This window comes from Vidua macroura, chromosome 3, assembly GCF_024509145.1.
Source record: "Vidua macroura isolate BioBank_ID:100142 chromosome 3, ASM2450914v1, whole genome shotgun sequence".
In the NCBI taxonomy this organism is placed as follows: Eukaryota; Metazoa; Chordata; class Aves; order Passeriformes; family Viduidae; genus Vidua; species Vidua macroura.
In genome coordinates, this window is record NC_071573.1 from 46,011,040 (window position 1) to 46,034,401 (window position 23,362).

The window sequence follows — 23,362 nt, forward strand, 5'->3', positions numbered from 1 at the left end:
TAGCAGAAAATACTTTAATTTGCATTTTGTAGATTCAAACATAGCAAAGATTCAGAAGTGTTTAGATCTCAATAAGCAGTTCCAACACTGACTCTGATTTTAATAAATACTACATTTTAATAGGATAGCTATATGGAGAAATTGTAAAGTGATTAATTGCTGATTGCTACTTTATAAACATGAGCATCAAGATTATTTACAACATATTACAGGTCATTTCCCAGAAAAGCACAAAGCAAGGTCAGATAAAGGCAACCCAACCATCAAACACAACTCAAGAAAATGTGGCACAGTGTATTTCATGCACATACAGTGACAGCACAGATCATCAGCTGAAAACTAGGAAAACACTTATTCCAGCTTACACAAGTCTCTATATTTCATTGTTTTAAATTTATATTCTCACCTACCTCCTAAGGCACTGAAGAACAAGTTATTCAGCAACAGTGCCCTACTTTTTACCTATGCAGGTTTTTTTTACTTTTACCTATGCAAGTCTTTTTTCACCATTTTACACAAGTCTTCATCACTTGGGAACAATTAAACATTTTTGTCTTTGTCTTCTCACTACCTCTGGGATTACAATCATTGTGTCATTTGTACAAGAAAATGTACTGCTACTCTGATATGAATGGCAGACAGTGTTGACAAGCTGGTCTCCATCAGGGAGCTGGAATTTAAAATAGTTTACAGGTCATGGACGGTGTAACTAACCTTACTCTTTAGTATAAAAAGAAGAGCTGTAAATTTTTAAAATTTAATTTAACATATAAAGAACTAAGTCATCCTACCCACACAGCAAAACTTCATAGGCAGCATAGTCACAGAATGTACATCAAATACAGTAAAAAATATGGTGACAGGAAAATTGTTTCAACTAGATTTGTTACAGGAAAAATCATGTGTCCTATCTCTACAATGACAGTGAAGTGAAATGCCTTCCATATTTGATCATTAAGAGATATGTACCTTCAGGTGCAACAGAACTTACACACACAATTTGCTGTTCAGTTGCATTCCTGTGTTGCCATGACACAAAGGAAAAGAAGAAAACCTTCACGTCTCTTTATGTCCTTATCCAACAGTATTTACCTTGCGCCAACGAGGGCTGCAAGGACCAAGTGCCCAGGATCTGCATGCCTGAATCTCTCACCTGTCCCATGAGCAAGTGCATGATTTTGCTTCAGTGTCTGTTGATTTTAGCCAGGCACAGGTGGAAAAAGAAAAAAAATAGCAAGTTGCATCCCCAGGAAGAGGCTGGAAGCAATTCACTTTCCCCACAGAGCAAGGGGAAAATAGGAAGAAACATTTCTGAGACTTAGGTCCTTCCTGGGGCAGCACAGTCATACAGTTTTGGTTTTTATTTTAACTAGAAAATCCTGCCTAAAGCTTTAGGCACTATAATACATAACAATACAGATAAATCGCAGTTATACGGCACTCTTCACACAAGTAAGCCTACAGTTCTAGCCCTTGCAGGTCTATCCAAAAGGCAAAGAATTAACAGCCAATTAAAAATTACACTCTTTCAATATATACAATTACTCAGAAGATTTGGATACTCAGTGTGTAACTCATCTACCAAACACAGCTGTTCACATATGAGCTACTTACCTAGATTCCCACTTCAATTTAATAGAGAAAAATAAACTCTGAGGGTGCAAATACAGAACTTGGAAAAGGCCAGATGAATCCACCTAGAAACCTCCTGCTCTTCTGCTTAACTAGAAAACAAAAGCCTTGCTCAGACACAGGTGCCCACAGGCCAGAAAGGCTACTAGGAAAAAACATAACATCCCCAAACTGGCATCAGCTTCCTCTAACACCATGTCCAATTACCTATAAGGTTAAACAGAAACTTCCACTGGGAAGTTCACTGCCAATTTGTGCAACTATCACCAAATTAAGGGTGGTTTGGATTTTTTTGTTTGTTTTTTTTATTTCCCTTTCTATTGTTTTAAATTTCATTTAGTATATCCCAGTTTGACACAAAGGGGTTAACTTTCTTAAGCAAGAGCATTTTTATAAAAGCCAAGTGTCAGCAGAATAGTCTATTTCATTTCCAGTCAGGTAGAAATTTGAGGCTAGTCTGGAAACAAAGGACAGAGTGTATTCCAGCCTTCAGAAAATTTCAGCTGTAAAGGAACCCATCATGGAAGCCAATACAATTACAATCAATTATATAAATAGGTCACTCAGTATCTAATAGGGTGAAAAGTGTTTAAGAGCACTTAATTTTGTGAAGACTTGTTTTTAAAAACAAGAGATGTATCTACACTGCACCAGCACTTCCTATATTCATAACACCTAACTTCATTTTTAAACATGCTGGTTTAAAAGAAATTATTACTTCATTTTAAATTTAAACCAATATTTGGTTGCTACTAATGGTGATGCTGTTTCTGAATTCTGTTTTGACATTGCTAAGTTATCACTGACATTTGTGGACAACGATACATGAGTAATTTATTTTATGAAAGAAATGTTATTAACATACCCGTTTTTTTATGCTGAATATCCTTTTAAAGAAGATACAGTATGAGTTTGCATAGATAGAGTATGTGGCATTAAATGTCAGTATGATTATGAATTTTAAAAAGCATATTTTTCAAAGTGGCTACAAAAGCAAGTTATTTTTACACTGACCTTTAAGCCTAGCACTCAAACATAACTCATAAAGAGCAAATTTATTTCCATGGCTCAAAGACCAAGTGTGCTATTTTAACATTTAAAAACACTAAAAAGACAACTTTTGGAAACTGAACTTGTGATTACAATCTAGAAAAATAATATGGAGTAAACAGGAATTTGATTGACTGAGGTTTTTCAGCTAGCAGCACTCCACTAACCATCTCCCCCTGTCCTGACCCCTACCTCCAAGTAAATGCAGGTAAGGGGCTGCAGCAAAGGGGCTACAGAAAAGTCGCTTTCCACTCTGCTGCATCAGAGACAAGGTAGTAATTTAAAAACAAAAGTGCTGAAAAGCACAAGACAAGGGTAAAAAAATTGGTATCGTCATGATGCAAATAAGCCCAGCTTAAAAAAAATTTTCTGCTCAGTAAATTTGCTATTTCAAAGTAAATTTCATTATTACAGTAAGAAGCCCCCCACTTTTGACAGTCAGAACTAACATACCAAATCCTCAGAATATACTGAAGTTCAGTAAATGGAGAGAGACAAGAAGTGATCCCCCTCTTTCCAGACAGGCCAAGTCAGGGTAGAGGTACATATGTTTTCATATAAAAAAGCTGTCTCAGAAAGACAAGGAAATAAGAAAATTTATGAAGTTTCAGTACAACAGAACCATGAGCAGAAAACTTAAAAAATAAACAGATCAGCATAATTTACACAGTTAAAAACTATATAATTCATTCATAAATATATTTTCTAATTAATAACCATTCCTAGTTTAAACATAAATATTCAAGTTGGGATTTGATTTTACTTTTTATCAGTTCATGTGAGTCCTGTAAGGATCAGTTCGTCTGCTCAACGCAGTCATGTAAATGATCTTCACTAACAGGTTGTGCAAAGACCTTCATTACCTAGTTTGTTGTATTAAAACTTTAAAATTCTGCAACTCTTTTATACTTGTGGAAAGCCTGTAAAACAAAAACCATTGAAGTGTTACCAAGTCAGCAAAAGTACAAATTATCACATTCATTTTACTTTAGATTTTTCCTCAAACACAATTCAGTTCCAAAGATTAGCACACTTTCTCTCAAAAGGTCTACTGACTCTCCATTGCACATTAACATAATATATTACAGAAAGTTTATATATACATTTAATCATCCCAGCTTCGTTAAACATCTAAAAAATCCCTAACCACAGATAATAAAGGTTATTACATTCTTTTATCAGATTGTTTAAACAGGAACAAATAGTTATATTCAAGATCTGAAGAACTAACATAATGAGCAAAGTATGCTCTATGTACACTTAAAGCAGTTAAAATGTTTCATCATTTGAAGGAGATACATTTAAAAAAAAATCATCAAATTTAAGAGACTTAAATTTCATCTTGCAGAAGGTAGATTTATGAGACTTGAGATAGAGGGGATGAATTAGATCCAAACAGAGAATGAAGACAGAATAATAATCCACATGCTCAGTTTGAAGGCATTAAGTTTATCCATATTACTGGTAGTAATTCAGCCTTTCAAAGCATACAGCTACATGTAAAATACCAGCTTTCCACAGAAACTGAGTATTGATACTGAAGTTTTATGTTTTTCTACTATTAAAATGATAGCATTTTACCTTCCGAAGGCATTTACAAGAGCAACTATTTCTTGCCGTGTGAGCTGAAAACCTTTTGATGGGCTATTCTCAGGAAGGCTCTGTATTTCCTTCTCAGAAAACAAGATCTTCAGAGCAGTTCCTAAGCCTTGAGTCTATAAGAAAAGTCCAATGTTTTAACATCAGTAAAATCATTCCTTCAAATACTCATAAAACTATAAAAAACTATAAAAACACACTAATCTAGGCAAATTTTAGAACCAATTCTTATATACTGACTGTCAACCCAAATAACTATAGAAAAACCAGGGTACTAATGCAAATACATGAAAGCAATTGTGTACCAGGTTCACTTATTTAGGAGCATCTTTTTCCTCAAGTATATTTGCTCTTCATCTTTATCTTTTTAATCTCTTCTTTTCCTATCTCTTTTCTCCTTGGTTATGCATATGAAAATATGTCCATTATAACACTTCCAGCTTCCTCCTGCCCCTTACCTTATAGATGCCCCACTCCCGCAGGAGCACATCTCCCCTTTTCCTCTCCCCTTCCTTTTTGAAGTCAAACTAAGTTTTTTTATGAGGTATCACAACACCTGACTTTTCCCACTTTCAATTCTAGTGGCAAACAATGCAGTTTCAATTTCAACCCCTATTTTCTTTGCAGGAATAGAACAGAAGTAGCTTTTCTTAATTTTAATTGGGCTACATAAGCAACCACTTGATTTTGACAAAAAGTGGTTAAAGCTGGCTGCAAGAGAACTTTACAGGTCAGGAAATCTGGCCTTCTTTAGTTCTTAGTGAGGAGGAACAACAACAGTAGATCAGAAGCATTAACTAGGACAGGATAAGCAGAACTCCAGAAATTCAGCAAAAACCACCAAATTTTTGATGCTACAAATTTTGAAAATTGATAAGTTTAATGTAATACAGTGGTATAGTACAGCAGGCACTCCAAAATAACTTCTCAATCTGGACTTAACATTAGTTTTGAGGTTTAAAATACTGTTGTCAGTAATTTTAAAAAGTAGAAGCCAAGAAAATGAAACTGCCTTTCAACTTGCAGCTTTACTGCACACCTTTGCATTCATTTGCTGCCCTCTGCATAAACTGAGAAAATCTGAATTACTTCTTTTTCTTACACTTCAATTTGTGGAGTTAAATATCACACTAGATTCCCTAAAAAGTAAGTGCTGTGTTTAAAGGAAGATTTCCCATAAGTGATTCTACAGGGCTCATCTGATCACTGAATACAGGTAAGATATTGACTGTTAGTAATATCTTACCATGAAGCATCTGCTTTAAAAGTAACTCTTTTAGAACACAAACTCTACCTTTTAGTAAACTACATAGCTGTTGAATAAACAAACAATTAGGAAAAAAAATTAAAATGTTTATTTGTAAACTAAACATATATCTATTTTTAATATATAGGTAAGGATACCAGGGACCAACCATGTGCAGAAAGCCTGAATGCTAAGGTAATAGGTGTCCTGCCAAAATGAAATAGATACTTTCCTTGGGACCTGCCCCTGCCAGACTACACAGACCTACACAAAATAAACTGTACCTGCAATTTGCCCCACAGCCTGCATTTGTCACATCCAACACAGTCCATTATGCGGGAGATATTCTTGAAATGCAATCTGAATTCTTCCTATCAGTTAAAAGCAAAATAGAAAAGCTTAAGCTAATGTACATCTTAGCTTTGCAAAAACAGAACGTTAATGAATGCAGTACCATTAGAAATCCAGTACCATTAGAATATCAATTCTCTAGCCCAAACAGAACAAAACCATTGCTTTATATAGTCAGGCCACAACAAAGATCCATGTAAACCCAGAATCTGGTTTCCAAGCCACGTCTAACACTTAATTCTTAAGAAAATCCCCTCAAAAATACAGAATATGCAGGGTAATGCATGGATTCTGTACACTGATTTCCTACCAACTTTCTCCAGATTTTCTGAGGCATCTGTGTCCCTGACCATTTTTTCTTCCATTATTCAAATCCCTTTTGAACAAGCCACCTTTCTGACGAACAAGTTACAAATCATGAAAGGTATTTCCTGTTCAAACTTATGGGTAGACTGTTCCTGTGCAACTTCAGACAGAGCAGGAGCAAGCACAGTGCAGAACTAACTAAGCTAATCTCAATTTTTTAAGGTCCAAAAAACACTAGCTGGGCTGATAAAAGACTGCCACTTTTCTAATAGCCTTTTTTGCAATGCTGATGACCTTTCAAACCACTACTGAAATAAGTGTTATAGGTGTTAATAAATATTAAAACAGAACTTCATTACCAAGCACCACTCCAACTATGGAATTGCAATTTACACCAGTGGCATGTTAACACCGGAAGCTGATGGGTAAGTACAGCATTCCCATGAAGTTCCCATGTCTAGGAGCTATGTTTTCTAATGTTATGTATCATATTATGAGACTATACTGTATATTGTGTTCTATTATATAAGGCATCATTTTGTAAAGCAAACATGACTGGGTAGGTTCTTTTTATCCAGGTAATTATGAAACAGATACTAAAAATAAGCAATGCTGCAGTTACTGGTAATATTCATGTGCCCCACCACAGTCCTGATGCCAGACCCAAGGCACAAAACCAGCGATTTCAGTCAGCTTGGATCAGGACAGCACCTTACCATAAAGTTGATTAAAAGGCCTCAGATACAGCTCCACAAAAGGCAGGGATAAAACCTTGCTCTCAGCAGTGTGTTTGTGGTAGGCAGAAGGGCTTTCCAAAATAATACAGTCTAACTCCAAAACAGGTGTTTTGGATGTCATTCAGAAAACTAGCTTTACCTTTAGTGACTTGGCTCCTTTTTTATCTCCAGCAAACATGGACTTTTCATCAAAGTGCATATGGAAGGACCTAATAAAGACAACATGCAATCAAAAAAAATGCTGGCATAAACTACACTGTTCAATTAAGCTTTGTGAGCAGCTGACGTCATCAGTGTAAAATATTTTTCAGAGTTACTAGTCCTTGCAGATTAGGCCTTAAAAAAATACTCAGTGGAATTGGTTTTATTGTGCAATCACTGTAACTTGAAATCTGTTATTCAGAGCTTAGTCCAAATTAATACTGAAATTGGCTTAATGTTTGCCTTCCCACTGATCATTGCCTGACTACATCTCAATTACCTAGCAAGACCACGATTAGGGACAGCAATGAAACCACACAACATTGTTACCAATCACAAAAACTGGCAAAAAGGAGAGCAAAGAAACTGAATTTTAGAACATTAAGGAATAAATAGAAGGAAGAAGGGATGGCCAAACCACCAGAGGTTAAGTCTGTGATAAAAGCTGGATTACTCAGTGGACCATTAAAAGACTGTATATACTAATTTCTTTTTCAAAGTAAATCCTATGCATCTTATACTGAAGAATCAGAAAAAGCAACACACAGGAAGTAGCCCAGGTTGTTGAGCTGTTTGGGGTTTTTTGAGGTTTTTTTGGGTTTTTGTTTTTAAAGATTGGTATATTCAAACCTCAAAACTATTAATCTGTCCTATCAAATGTACAAATTCCCCTTGATCTCTCCCATTACTTAAATTTTATTTCTTTGTTCCACTCTCCTTTTCCTATCCTATCAAGGAGTCACCTATTCTCACTTCCAAATAAAACTGGAAATTTCAAACTACTGGTAAAAAACCCTCATGCCTTACTTGGTATCCCTAAAGATATCTAGTAAGAGAGCTTTAGATTCAGCATCCTCGTGGCCATTGCCGGTGTAAAGGTCGACAACTGCACGTTCAAAGTATGGAGCAACCTTTGACAAAGCACGCAGCTCTATCAAATATAGGAAATATAAATTCTTGAGCCTCCTTGGTCCTTCTCCTTTTGTTTCAGCAGGGTCAAAGCGGCGAGTGAACTCTTTGACATTTGGTCCCCAGCGAGGTTTCCCCCACGTTTCTACAGAGAGAAAGAAAAAGTGGGTACAGGGGTAGTAAAAGAGAAACATTTAGAACATAAAATCAACTAAGCATACCCCAACAATTCTAAGAAAAAACAAAATGCATACTACATATATTGTAGAATTCCATTCAGCAATTTTACCTAGACATACCTTCAAGAAGATAATTTGCACACAGGTGCAAATTGATGCTAGCATGGAGTCCAGAAATGAGTTTATAAAACACTCTTTTCTCAAGGCACAGACCTGTCCAGGAAAAATGACAAACAGATACCAAACTAAATACTGGAAGTAATTTATTAAAATGAATATACCCAGACATTTTAATGATGCAAGCCTGCATTGTTGACTTTCAAGAATTACAATTACTGCACTTAAGTATTGTTAATAAGCCCTTAGAGCCACAATAGGTAAAGTTTACCTCCTATTTTTTATATAAAGCAATACTAAGAATGACATTTGACATTTCTTGCTTGCTATTTTAGTGTTCTAGTAAACACAGTCAAATAAGGATCTCTTCAATTGGCACAGATAAACTGTTGCACAAAAATAAGATGCCTAAACTGTTTGAGCAATAAATTTGAATTGATATTGAATTTTGACCGTCTGGAAATCAAAAATATACTGTGACCATCTTAATTACAATTAGACCTACCACTGAATTAGAGGAGTGGCCCTAAAGAAAAACACCAAAAGGCCCAGAAAACCTTACAGCACTAGAAAACAGAAAAATACCTCTTCATAGCTATACTGCAAATTCACTGAAGATTTAAATGCACAGGACAAAATGACTTGATGAATACAGACTTCTACAGCATAAATGGAAATACAGTGGCATTGAGATGTCAGAATATAATTTATATGCAGAAATTACTTACAATTCCAATTAGAACCAAAGTTAGAGACTACACTTGAAATTAAGGAGTTTGTTCCTTTAAAAAATACGTTTGGACAACTTTCCTGCCACTCCAAGCTCTACAAATGGAAGCACGAAGAGCTGATGGTGAAGCCTACCTGTGAGGCTGACATGTGTCCTCACTTACATATGTCACATTTTTAAAGGCATGTAAATTTATATGCTTTCCTACAATACCACCAGACAAGTAAAGGCCTAGGAAAGGCAGAACGAACTAATTTTAAAATTAAGTACATTTGACTCAATTTTCTGCACACCTCCAAAAATGGGATGTTGATTGCTACTACTGCAATAATAATTTCCATTTCAACATGAATAAAAAGAAAATTGCTTTGCCTTCTGAACACACAGACTTAGATTATAAACTGGGAACAGAACCACCAAAATCTTTAATGTTCCTTAGAGCTGTTTCCAAATAATAATGCTTACCAATATTACTACAATAATGCCTCTGCTTAAATGCCTAAAATAACCAGAAAATTCAAAGTAACTGGCAATGAAGTGAATTCCCTCTATGAAAGATAAAACACTTAAATGTTTAAGGAGCATGCTGTCTAAGTAAACTAGAAGATTTTTAAAGACCCTCAAGGTAAGAAGTATTTGAACAACACTTGGAAGCTCTGCACAATTTACAAAAAGCCTAGACTATGAAAAATATTTGAGGAGATGAAAAAAGTGCTACAGTGCTCCTTCTAGTGACTATAACACTATATTAACTCATCCAAGAGCCTTTACCTTCTAGCCATGTGTAGAAAGATTCTCCTGTGAATATAAAGTACATAGTTAAATGAAGAGTATTCATTTTCAATATTACAGCATCTTTGCATCACTATGCATACAACATCAGCTGCCATCTAATTTAACATGAAGTGAAATAATTTAGCTATTGAAATGAAAATAGGCACTGAAGCAGCTAACTTGGAGGTTGGTTTAAATCTGTTGGATAGGAGAACAGGAGAAATACAAGAATAAGCATGCCTAAGCTACTGGTCAGGGCATGCAAGAGTGTATGGAAGCACAAGTTTGATTATTTGCACTGCTGGTGAAAGACATGATGGCAGAGTGCAATTCTGACAGCCTTCACCTTAATCTGCTTAAAGGTTTCTTTTAAACTTAGATCTTTTGCCTGAGAACTTTCAGTTGACTGAAAAATCTTTAAGTCTGCCTCACTGTAGGCAGATCAAATACTTTCTCCCCACTCTCTCCCAAATTCCCAAAATCAAGAACATTCAAGAAAATACACAAAAAATCGTCCCTCTTCTTTTAAGGGATCTGACATCAGTATCAATGGAGTTCTGGAAGAATTAATAACATTATTACAATACATATTCTATTACAAGAATAAGAACCAGGAAGAGAATTGTGTTTTGCTCTTATCCACTCCTTCCCCTTACTCCAAATGAAAGTATGAGTCCATTAAAAACATTTTCTGATGAATAACATGTATGAAAACATAACTTTTCTGCTCTCTTATTCAATAACAGAAACATAACTTTCTTGCTCTCTAATTCGATAACAGTAAAGTGAATAAATCCAAAATCCAAAACTCTCTAATGCTTACTTCATTTCTGCAGGTCAAGGAAAATAAGATGACTTACCATCATCTTCTCCTTAGAGGGGAAAAAAAAAGAATTGCATAAGCATTAAAAAGATAATTTCCACAGCAAAGCAGTAATGAAACATAGACTTTACTACAAGCACTCAAAAAGTGCAAGAAACCTTATTTATAAAAAATAGGCTATTTTCCTTCGCTCCATTCCTGCTCCTTGATACTACACAAGACGTAACACATTGTAATAATGAAAGTCACTAAGAAATTGAAATCTTAGTAGCAGCTGATTCACATATTCTTGAAAGTTGTATTTTAGCTTCAGAAAAATGGTTAAGAAGCCATAGTCTTTAGTTTGCATTGTTCAACAATCAGTCCAGTGTTCCTTCCTGAAATTCTGATCTCTGCATTAAACAATTCTCACAATTCTTTTTATTTGTGTGTATCAGCTTTTAGTAATTATAAATATTGAGATATCTTGATTTTCTAGTGAATGGTGATTTTTAAACTGAATCTATTGGCTAATAGTTAATTTTAAGGGAAATGAGACACACTGACAGAGGAAAGTTGATTCATTTAAAACACCAGCTGTAGCTTTCAACTGAAATTTGAAAACAAACCCCAAGTTATTAGAATAACAGACTTTTTTTTGAACAATTTTGCACATAACTGATTCTTCACAAGTGTTCAGTCCTTCAAATAATGCAATTATTAGTACACTTGCAATACACTGCACACTATGGATGAAAAATGTACAACCACATTACACCAGGATAAGTATAAACTGAAGTAACTAAATTAAATGCTTTTTGAAAAAAGAAACGAGAATACAAAAGTGCATTCAAATTGGAAAACTAGTGTGACACTTCATAAACAGTTTGAGACTTACAAGTTAGTTTTCAGATCAGCTTACCTGACATTAATAAGCCTATTAACAGGGATAAGATTAGGCATGTATGTAATAAAGTATCACAAGCTTTAATCTAAATATTAAAAATGTACAGCGACCTCTACAGAGAAAATTAAAAAAGCAGAAAGCACACCTACAGACTGAAGACTGCTATCTGTATCCCTTGCACTGCAACAGTCACTATGTTAAAAGAAGTGCATTGGAAAATAAAGCAGGCAAGACCCACCCCTACTAGGCGCCAGTGGATTTAAAGGACGATAGACAGATCGAGGCCTAAAAAATAAGTTAGAAAACACAAAGATCAGTTTTTAGCTAAACTGATGTACAAGTATAAGAAATACGCTTCCTCTCCCTCCCAATTACTTGAAGCAGTTTTCTTCATAAATGCTGTTCCATACTCTCCAAGCAGAAGGCCCCTTGTATCCAGTGTAACGTTCTGGATTCAGCAGCAAATCCACATACTGTGCATCTGGAGATCTCTCATCTAAATAGGAAAAATTTTGTTACAGATGCAAAGTGATCCATTGAAAAAGATTTAACTTAACCAGTCTCACAGAACTAAATATAAACAAGAGGTCTCATATTCTGTCTTCCAGTTGGATTTTAAGTGCCATGTATGTAAAAATGAAGCAATATACACACTAAATACAAAGCTCAAAAGCACATAATCTATTCCAAAGTCTCCTGTGTGTCTCCAATTTCTATGTCTGATGATCATCTATGTGGCTTCTTTAAGTCTACCATAAACACTTGACATGCACTGTATTCCCATACCCTAGGCTAAGACCTAAACAGCATTTTGTTTTAAATGGCCTCAAAATTTAGGGTTTGTCTGGCAGTATTTGGTTGAGGGGGTTGCTTTTATGAAATGGATATTCTGCGTACAGTAGGTTTTTAATAAAGACAAGATCAAAGTAGTACATCTTGTAGCTGGTACATACTGTAAATTTATTAGCTAAATCCATTTTTCTTCCAAATACCCTGATATACTGGCAGAAAAGTCTGAATCACATTGCTTAACTGTACAAAACTTTCAGCATATTGCAGAACAAATCTCTTCGTTACAACAAGAAGCATGTTACTTAAGCAGCCTTTCCACAAGCTATACCTTCATCTCGGAAGTTCGCTACAAATTTCATGTAACTTATCCAAAGAAAATTGTGAAACAGAACTCCCTCTGCTTAAAAACACTGTAGAAACAGAAATCGTTTCAAGCTACAACCAGTAAAAAGCAGGAGGAATTCACCCCACTTTGAAATTCCAGGTCAAGACCAACTCATGCTTAAACAAACCCCACATACAATACAAGCCGAAAGTCCAGGGACTTATTCATAGTAATAGACCAAGAAGTGCCACGTAGTACTTCCTCAGATATCAAAAAAACCCACAGAAACAGAGAGTGAAACTGTTCTAAAAAAGAAGAGATGATTCTGCATGAGCAGTTAAGCATTGCTTCAGAAGCAGCAGCAAAAACAAAGAAAGGAGACTGATACAAGACACAGAACAATGAGTGCCAGATGAGAGAAAGTCAAATTACAGCTTTACTTATTTGACAGTGTGGCTAATCTAAGCAGTTCCTACACTCCCTGATCACTTCGGGGTCCATTTTTCTTGTTACCCACACACAACTGAGTCTACGTGCACTGCGGAGCCACGCAACAGAAAGATGGAAAGCTGGCCTGGGTTACTAAGTTTTTTCATCTAGATCAGTTCCCTTATCTAGTTCATGATTAAGCCCAACAGGAAGAGAGAAGAGAGCAAGGGTTTCTGCTTCCTCCCCATGATTCCTAGTAGTTATTTTCTCTCACTCTCCCTGCTCCAGATCGCAAACGCACCCGACAAGCCAGTTCATCACAACAGTGTGGGAGGTGGCATGGAGATGGCAACTTACTTTCCTGCTATTTAGGTAAGCCTAATCGGCTTACCATGCAGAAAGATGTGCGCCAGAGCCAGTGCAAAAAAACACACTGGAGGAACACAGCTGGGGACAGCCTCCTTCAGGAGGGCATAATATAAGGAGAGATGGCGGTAGAATCAGGAACTACTTAAGTTAGTATTATTTCTAAAAGAAATGATCCTCAACTATACCTTTCACAGCACAGGATTACTAGAATATATATGTATACAACTTGAAGGTAATAGAGACAACAGCAGATAATTCCACATACCAGTTCAGATCTACAGTAATGCTCATCAGCTGTTACAGAAAGAGCTCATATAGAAAGCATTCAGATCAGGCACAGCAGAAGTGCTGAAAGCGAACTGCAGCTGCTACTTTCTCAGGTGACACCAAACATAAGCCTAAAGGTAGATGAAAACATCTACCATTATGTCCCTAAATATTCCTAGCATAGGAAGCTTTCTAAGGTATTTATGAAAAAGGACTTCAGTAGTCAATCCTGAAGTTGGCAATTCTCACACTTATCTGAAAAGCACACCTTTGAACATTACAAGCAAATAAAAAGACTCACATACGTGGAGGAGAGGAAAGACACAATCTAGTATCGTAATGTTTTAACAATAAGAAAGTCCTTTCAAATAAGGATGCAGAAATCATTTGGAAACAAGCAAAACTGGAAGAGGAACAAACTCAATCCAAGCACAGTAAAATAGCAACAAAACAATATCGTAGTAAGAAACAACCAACTGCAAGCCTTTGTCTTATATTTGTGCTAGATGCAATTTTTTTGTAAGAAGCTTTTAAAAAAGCTGTCATCACCCTCCCATTTACCATCTTTTTTATTTACATAAATATCTCCTGTTCAATACACAAGGAGGTAACAGTGAATGTGCACTGTGTAAGCTACCAAACACTCCGTGTAAAATTGCAAAAATTTGCACTTTGTGTGTATGATATGAACTGTCACATTTCTGTCACTTGGGACAAAATTAAAACTGCTTAAAAATGGCTATTTGTAGAGAAAATGTGATCTTTTGCATTTTTTATGAGACAGCAAATAAAACAAACACTCTGAAAAAGCTTAAACATTTTACCATCAAGTTCACAAAAATGATCCTGTGAATCATCGTATCTTGCCCAGTCAATGAAAGCCTCCTTACTTTGGTTACTGAGGGGAAAAAAGAAATTTGATTTTAAACTTTTAAATAAACAATGTCAATAAGAGCTTCTGAAAGAATACAACCCACATATAACTTGGAAGTGGATTCAGTACATCTGAAACTTGAGAATATATGGAGCTACCCCTTGTTAACTGTAATGAGATTCAAGCAGGCATCAACTACAATATTTTCAAAAGTCAGTTTGATGTTGAGACAAAGATTTCACCATTATATGAACTAACTACAGTGGCTTTTCTTCCTTCAATAAGAGCTTGGTAAAATATTTTCATAGAATACATTTTTAACAAATTTCAAAGTACTACTTTAGCAGCTGTCACTTTGAGGGTGGGGGAGGGAGGAATCACCCTGTTTTCATAACCTGTACTTTCAGTGAAAGCTACAATTGTTAGTGCCTTACTTTTTACTGGGAGACTAGATGTCCAAATCTCTATTCTAAGCTAAAGTACTCTATGAATATGATTTGTCTGAAGCCATTTTAATAATAATGGCATTCCACTCACTCTAGCATTTTCAAAGGAGCGCTGAACTAGACAAGTAGTTTGAAGCTCCCACACTATGAAATACAAACAGTACCAAAACCTTTCATCTGTGACTGTGTGCAGCACAGAACTACTGATGCTACACTACTGACAGCAAAATGTAAGCAAAGTTAAGATTAGGAACTTGGCTCCAGGGTGCAGGAAAGCACCTTCAAATAATAAAAACAACCTGTTCTGTTTGATCAGATTAGAACCAGCTCAACACTACAAAAGGAGGCAATTCTACAAGATATATTTCTAACCTTCTGCCAAATCACAATAGGAGACATTATACTTGGCATTAGGTGAGGAAATTCTCTGATAATTACCAACAGACAAGATTTGATAACCACAAGAAATACAACTTATAAAGGAAAACAACTTAAAACCAAGAGGATAATGCACTGCTAGGTAGAGAACATGGAGGTTTTCCTGCAAAGCACAAACTTGACCTCCACTTGCAGGATCCAGTATCTGCCCTTTTCCAACTTTCACTATCTATCCTCTATCCTACTCTCAGAAAGACATTTTCTCTAGCTCTCCATTTACAGTCTCACATTCTTTTGTCTTACAGAAATGGAACAGAATAGTTTCTTACTTCCCTAAAACACCACACACTAGGCAGAAATGGTCATTTTTTCATGGCACAAGAAAGAGTTTCAAAATCTTTACCAGGTAGAACTGCTGAAATTTGTGGGCAAAGACACCATATCCCTCCATTAACAGTGAAAAATTGATTTTTCTATTTTTCAAAAGTGGGGAATCCAGTAGAGTGCTATGTTTTCCAGATGCTGTTCCACAGACTTTTGTACCTAGGGGCAACACCATCCTGAAGAATTCCTCCCACCCAATCTTGACAGTGCCATGCAATAAGCAAGATCAGAGAATTGACCCAAGCTAAAAATAACTTTGCCAACAGTAAGTTACAAAAGTAACTCAACTCCCTGATCTGGTTCACTGAATGATCACAAACAGGCACATCAGTGCAACAGTGGGACAAAGCAGGACTAAACCCCTTAATCCAGCACAGTTGTTGAGAACAAAGAATAGAGAAAAGGTAGTTCCATTTGCAAGTTTCTTCTTACTCTTGATGGTGTATGATACCTCTTTTAAGAAGTATCAAAGCGTACTTTAAACAACAAAAAAAAGTCTACTTATAATTTAATACCTTTTTCTTTAGATGTTCTTGCATCATTTCCCATTTACTTTCTAATGGGTTATGTAAAGAATGAAGAACAAAAACCAGCATATCAGACAGAGAAAATAAAGTGTTCCTTTCTTACTATTTTTGTACTGTTGATGTAGATCACAGCATACCTTAAGGTACTGTTAACTGCTCCCAGCTTGTTAGCTTGCTCACAGTCTTCCAATTCTTTGGAATTATTTGCTGCTTTTGAATACTGTAAAAAAAGTAATATTTAACATGCAAATGAATTACTGAAATCCTCAAGAACAGGTGTTGTGAAAGGTCTTTCTAAGTTTAGCAGTGAGCTCCCTAGTATTAGGGAAAATTCTCTTATTCTATGTGGTTCCAGAACATTTCTTACTTTGATTTTTTTTCACTTATGTTCATCAGCTGATTTCATTCTGAATTTAACTGCTACAGGGAATTCAGCTAAAGATGTCAAAATTTTGTTTTGATTTTTGTTTAAATTGAGTTCTTTTGTTATGAAACACCCTACATGGAGTGTTTCAGATCCTTATTTACTGTCTTTTTTTTTCAAGTATAATCATATGCCAAGTTTCATATCATTTTAGTAGGTATATTTATTACTTTTGGCCATTTCCCCCTCACGTTTCCTTTAATACAATTCATCGGCCTGCTTCAGATGCACATGGGTCTGAAAGACAAGATTTTTCAGCTGAACTCAAATTTTGCTTATTTTAAAGACAGAATGGAAATATATAAGCTGAACTTTGATTCTGAAATATTTTTTTAAAAGTAATCCACTAAAATACTTACTTATGGAACACGTCTAAGGAAAACATTTGAAGAACTAAAGATTATATTCCACTGTTCTATAATAATATGGTTATGTAAGCAGGGAATTTAAGTCTGTCAGCTTAAAGCGCAGAAAGTTCTTCTAAGTTTAGAAACATGAAAGATAGTAACAATGCTGTCTTACAAGATAAACTCAATTTCTTCCTTTTTGGGGTTTTTAGATCTGGGGGGGGGAGGGGGCAATGTGTGTTTTTTCCAGACTAAACCTTAGGTCAGTTAAAAAACAAATAAATGATAAATTTTAAAAGAAAGAGTAATTCATTTCTGTGAACAGCTTTGTGGTCAAGATGCCAGAGGTGAAGTACCATGACAGTATGTATCACTAAAAAAAAGAAATTTAATTGAAACTGTTCAGACGAGTAAGCAAAATTATTTCCTTTTTAAAAATGCATTTGCCTGAACCAACATGAGGAAAAACAGCAGAAGACCTTAGAAGTGAAGGAGATTAGAAAAAACAAGTAATTTAAATCTTGTTAGAGGCCTTGCCCATAAATATTTACTCTAAAAAGAATTTCTCATTCAATTTTCTTGGATTTGACAGGCATGAGACTTCATTCTTTAGCATTGTATGGAAGTTAAAAAGAAAAATGGGAAGAAGGAATGGCCTTAACCTAGACTGAAACAGATACTGCTGATGAAATAACATATGAAGATGCTGAAGCAAACATTCTGCATGTCTAGAGTTGCAAACCAATCCCTACCCTGATGTGAAAAAAGGTTACTGCCAAGATTAGAATCCTAAATTTAAAGTTTCTAACAAAATGAACCTTCAGGTCTCAAAATATGTTTCCAGCCTTTCCTATTTTCCTGTGTTTAATAGCAATAGTTGTTGGATCAGTGCTCTGTGACCCCTGACAAGGTATCTGTTCTTGCCAACCAGGATCTCCTAAGGTCAGTTACTGAAAAAAAAAAAAAAAAACAAACCCAACCAAAAAAAAACCACCAAAAAAAAAACCAAAAAAAAAAAAAAAAAAACCCCAAAAAAACCACCAATCACAACAGAAAAGAGAAGGGCAGGAAGTAAATTACGAAGTTGAATGTTGTAACCTGGAGTTACTGTATCCTGTCCCTTGCTTTAAAGATTAATGTAGCTTTAATGTCTATTTCAAAAGGCTTATGGTGGTGTCAAGAATTAAAAAGACATCCTCTACTGCTAACTGCACTCCTATGGGGAAGGTGTACAAGTGTATCCTTGGTCTCTGCAGCTAGATGAGCATTCAAAAGAACTGTTTTCTTCATTGTTCAGCAAACAAAAAAATCCCCCACAAAAACCTAAATAAAACTAGAAGTTTACAAGTTCCTCTACATTAGGAGAGAAAGGCAATGGAAAACTGGACAGAAGCCACAGAAAAGCTCTCCACAGGATTTTACTGTGAGTGTATCTATTCAAGCGATTATACCTGTCATTATTAAAAAGATGCCTTTGGTTATTTTCAGCTTTCCAAGACCAACACTTTCAAGATGAAAGAGAGAAACTGGACATGCATGTGTTCTCAGGGAAAAAAGCATCCTTTTTTTTTAATCCAGTACTTTACAGATAAGCCATAAGGTGTAAGACTTCCCCAAATGGGAAATTAGCACAGGCTAATAGTACTTGCATAGTCCTTGAAACAAAACATTCATACTGAAATGAATTTGAGATTTCCTTAAAAGGGATATTAAATGAGATTTTCAATTTTTAATTGGCTCTACGAAAGATCATTTAACTGAACCGTAAGAAGTAAGAAAATGGCATAGGTAAGATTAATGTCCATTCTGATGACAATTTTCAACCAAAATTATTTGCCTCTCTAACAGAAAAGCAGCACATGTTAGTGTCTTCTACTACGCATTAAGAGTACAGAATTGCCTAACTTTCAGTACCATAGCTGGTTTCAAGAACCTGCAAGGCAACTCAAAGGAAACCACTGTAGCGAACACACAGCAAATGACAGCTTCTCAAAGAATCTATGCAACTCTCTTTATTGTGCTGAAAGCAAAAGGCATCTGTTTTTTCACTTCCTAAATCAAATTTGATACGCCCATGTGAAGTATCCAAAGAACAGCATACTCTTTGGTTACTATTTAACAACTTATTTATGGCTCTCAAGATTACTCAATCAGGAAGCTCAAATTCAGAAAGAACCTTTTCTGAAACAGTTTTTCAAGTCTTATAGTCCCTCTCTTTAGGAGGCATTATGGCATTCAAGGAGTCATCTTCTCTACAATCAAGCTTGGAAGATAAAAGTGTCAATGAAAAAGAGAACTAGCAACACATTATTCAGCTAAAACACAAGATCTGCTGTCCAGAGATAGTGTCAATTTTTCAGAACAACTACTGCTACTTGTGTTGGAATGGCAATCAACTGACATATAGGTCATGTCAGTAAGGAAGATTTTTCTTCCGATTACCAGGAACCTTTAAATGAAGAGGCAGTCTTTACTTCAGAGTGAGTTAACAATGTACGTATAAAAGAAACAAGACTTCCTCTTGAGCTAAAGCTTGGACAGATTTGCCTGATCTGTTCCAGACAAGTCATCAATTCACAATGAAGTATTCATCTCAACTGTCTCTGATAACGTTTCTTGGCATGAGATCTAAACCTTATGCCAACAGTCCTTTATGATATGGTGAATTACACTCAGTCTGCCCAGTGAGGTAGAAAGCACTGGGGAGGACAGAGATATGATAATTCATCAAGAGGTCTACAACTCAGTCAAGGCACTCAATGGGAAGATCTCTCCTTTGGGCACCATTATCCCATGAACTGCTAAAATCCTCATTCTTGGGCACTGTGTTTGGGATGTGTGGGTAGTCTTTCTGCTCTGACCTCTTTCTGAGGCATATATAACCTCTTGACTTTTTGGCTTTGCTAAGATCACTTGGTGATCTAGAAAGGATGGCTTGGAGAGATGCAACCAAAAGCCAACAGCACAGACTGACCGCTTAAGTTTGCACTGGTCACTTTGGCCTAAATTGTCTTTAGACTAATGACCAAATAATCTCTGGACTAATGACCTCTTGAAAATAAGGCATAGCAGAACTCCATGCAATCATTTGGGTTCTCTTAATATTGGATGTTGCGATTATTTATGATGGCTAAAAAAGATTGTGCTGCTACTGCCTCTGTGCATCTTAGCCTATAGCTTTTTAAAAGGTGGCCTGTAGTCACAAAGAAAGCAACAATTCTGCATCAGGCATTCTGTGGCCATGCACTGCTGTCCCTTGTCATTCATTGATTCAGTCTGCACCAGATCTCTAGCAACGACAGACTCAAAATAGCACAATAGTACCAGCTATGTCAGAAACACTACTATACATAAAGGTAAAAAGGTAAAGCCACATACAGGAGCTGATCAGTTAACTATTTCATCAGTATGTGAACACTGAAGGTTTGTACTAAAAAGTCACATAGTTGTTACAAATTTAAGATTTAAAAATAAATCAGAAAGAACTTCGAAAATGAAGGAGTACTTACTTTATTAGAGCTCCCCGCCTTAATTCCAACAGGTATTTTACTCTAAAAACAAAAAATAAATCACAGCTTTTACACTGCTCATAGAAATGTTTGTTCTTGATTAAAATCTACAAATTAGGTATCATTCTTACAGATGTCAAAGCAAACTCATTTTTCAAAAAATGAACTTGCTCCTTTACCTTCTCAACATGTTATACACAAAACAAAGCTAGAGCTTAGAAGAGACTTATTCTTGAAGCTATCTGCTTTCTTCATAAAATGACCAAGACCTTAAAATATTTTGGTTGTATTTCACTTTTGGAATGGAAAATAAATTTGTTGCTTTTACTTAAATTTAAGTTCTCACTAGTAAGTATTGCTAGTAGTGCTAGTATCACTAGCTTGTACTATAGTACTAGCCACTGCAAATTGGCAAATTTTTAGCCTAAAACCATTTTTCTATCATATATTATTCGATCCATACCTCAGGACAAGGCTCTACATGACAATCTTTGATAGAACAATGGCCATCATCAGCCCAAAATGGGCATGGTCTCTTCAGGTTGACCTAAACATACAAAACCAGAAGTTTACAATCCACACTTACGTAAGGCAACTGTAGAAAAGAAAGCTCTCAGTATCAGGAAATCCTTTAAGTTCTTTTAATTAATCTCTAACTACATAAGATGAAGCTTTGTACAGTAAAACTGTTAATGATAATGGTCTCCAGTGAATGAACACAAACACATAATATATTAAAGCAGAAATTAAATCTCTCACTATTAAATTGAAATTTACTAATTCAAATAAGTGCTTGGATGATTTTGGATTTCAAAATCAAGCTAAAAACAGATGATTATTTTAAAATGTTAAAGATATTCCTCAGTCAAAACCCCCCCAACAAGACATTTAGCAGATGGTACAACTTCTTAGAAGTGATGATAAATATCTTCTCATTACAGCTCAAACCTTGCAAGCACAGATACAATAAAAGTAGAGATTTTAGGTTGCCTCCCCCCATTTCCTCTATTCAATGCACAAACACCATTCCTAGAAAAAAACAATGCAAAATTTTTTTTGTACTTGTTCACTCATGTCTTTTCAAATAAAGCACAAAATAGTTTTACATTCTACATCACCTTCACAGTAAGGCCAATCATATAAAACTTTGGCCACCCACCAATTTCTATCAAAAAAGATCAGCTAACATAGTTAAATTACAACCTTCTTCAAAGTAAACTCTCACAATAAAAAATGCTTACACACTGAGGAAGATAGAAGTAACTAGGCAGCTACTGTTTTTACACAGAGGGAAGCTGTAAATAAAAGAACACTTCTGCCTAAACTGCAGATAAATTCAGAAAGAACACATGTGAATCAAGATGTACTAGTCCAAAAATGACTGAAGAGCACCAAAAACCAGAACACACAAACTGAGATTGTACAGCACTTGTACTTTTATCAAACCAATAATGTACTGTCTACATAGAACATTCAATCTTCTTCATGGTATGAGGTATTGGATATCATTACTATCACTCAGAGTATTATTTAGTCCTTTCACAAATTAAGACATTCTTGATCATGAGGTTTCCACAGTTTGTGTGTTTTGATGTATAAAACTAAAGACACAAATGTTTATTTCTTTCATTGGTAAGTGTTCTACTATTTAGAAACCAATTAGCACAATTTCTAAAAGACTTCATGAAGTTTTTACTGGCCTTTAAATAAAAACTACCTCATCCATTCAGTATTAAGGTTTGAGTTCTTCTATACTACCTCACATCATTGCCTGGGGCAGAGGAAAAGGGCTTTCTTCCAGGCAGAAGGGGTTCTTTCCAGTTGAGAAAATAAAACGTGGCAGAGGGAATAACCTGATATTGTCTATTATTGTTTTCCCATCCGTGTGAATCACTTCTTATGTCCCCTGTCGTTAGTACTGTTGCTGTTACTGTTAATTTTCTTATCTCATTGCTGTTTCCAGAAAACTGTTCTTATCTCAAACCATGATTTTTACCTTTTATGCCTCCAATTCTCATCGCCATCATAACATAGCATGGAGAGGGAGAGGAAAACAAGGAACGAGAGTAAGTGGTACATGGTTTGGTGGAGAGTACCATTTCTAAACCACAACACCTACCTTCACAATTTCTACATCCCTTTATGTGCATAAAAGCACTTCCATCATTCTGCACAGGGATATCAAAAGAGCTGTTGCTTATTGAAACAGGAAAGGGTTAAGAATGTTCTGACTGACTTACTCAGTTTGCTTGTTCAACACAAATCCTTCCCTAGCACCATTGGAACTACTAAGTGAAGTGTGGTGTTGGGTGGACTGCACACAGGCCCTTGGACCTGCCCATAAGATCAGTATAAAAGATGAGGCAGGATTGCAAAACACTTTTAGAGTATGATCTGCAGAACTGCTGTTGAAATAAACATTAGCTCTAAATTTGCAAGATGAAATTTCTGTTGTATGAAGTTTCATATACCTGTCACTCCTCATCTTCAGGTACTTTGTTTTGTATTTTTCTGTTGCCTCTGGAGAATCTCATTACCACCACTATGTGATGTATTAGTACTGAAGTTGCACATATCCTGTTTCTCCTGAAAAGTGAATTTAGAACTATATCATGTAGCAGGAGATTCAAGGTACAGTTGAAGGTACATTACACTGCTTGCTCAGGGTAGAAAGGGAAGAGTCTAGTGCTTTCTGCTCCTTTACCACACTCATAACCTCATCTTGCATAAGTTTAATATTTGTCCAATTCC

General features: G+C 35.7%; 1 protein-coding gene across 1 annotated transcript in view; it reads right to left on the minus strand.

Moving 5' to 3' along the window:
• The window catches only part of ERO1B (endoplasmic reticulum oxidoreductase 1 beta), a 29,362-nt gene continuing 6,000 nt past the window's right edge, over positions 1 to 23,362 (minus strand). Inside the window, exons 4-17 of the mRNA XM_053973285.1 lie at positions 21,075 to 21,158; positions 20,612 to 20,653; positions 16,469 to 16,551; positions 14,547 to 14,620; positions 11,916 to 12,036; positions 11,779 to 11,825; positions 10,692 to 10,703; positions 9,829 to 9,855; positions 8,331 to 8,423; positions 7,930 to 8,176; positions 7,061 to 7,130; positions 5,812 to 5,898; positions 4,264 to 4,397; positions 1 to 3,602 (exon numbers count right to left, since the gene is read on the minus strand). Of these exons, the coding sequence (XP_053829260.1) occupies positions 3,542 to 3,602; positions 4,264 to 4,397; positions 5,812 to 5,898; positions 7,061 to 7,130; positions 7,930 to 8,176; positions 8,331 to 8,423; positions 9,829 to 9,855; positions 10,692 to 10,703; positions 11,779 to 11,825; positions 11,916 to 12,036; positions 14,547 to 14,620; positions 16,469 to 16,551; positions 20,612 to 20,653; positions 21,075 to 21,158 (1,182 nt within the window). The 3' untranslated portion in view covers positions 1 to 3,541. The remainder of the gene's footprint in view (positions 3,603 to 4,263; positions 4,398 to 5,811; positions 5,899 to 7,060; positions 7,131 to 7,929; positions 8,177 to 8,330; positions 8,424 to 9,828; positions 9,856 to 10,691; positions 10,704 to 11,778; positions 11,826 to 11,915; positions 12,037 to 14,546; positions 14,621 to 16,468; positions 16,552 to 20,611; positions 20,654 to 21,074; positions 21,159 to 23,362) is intronic.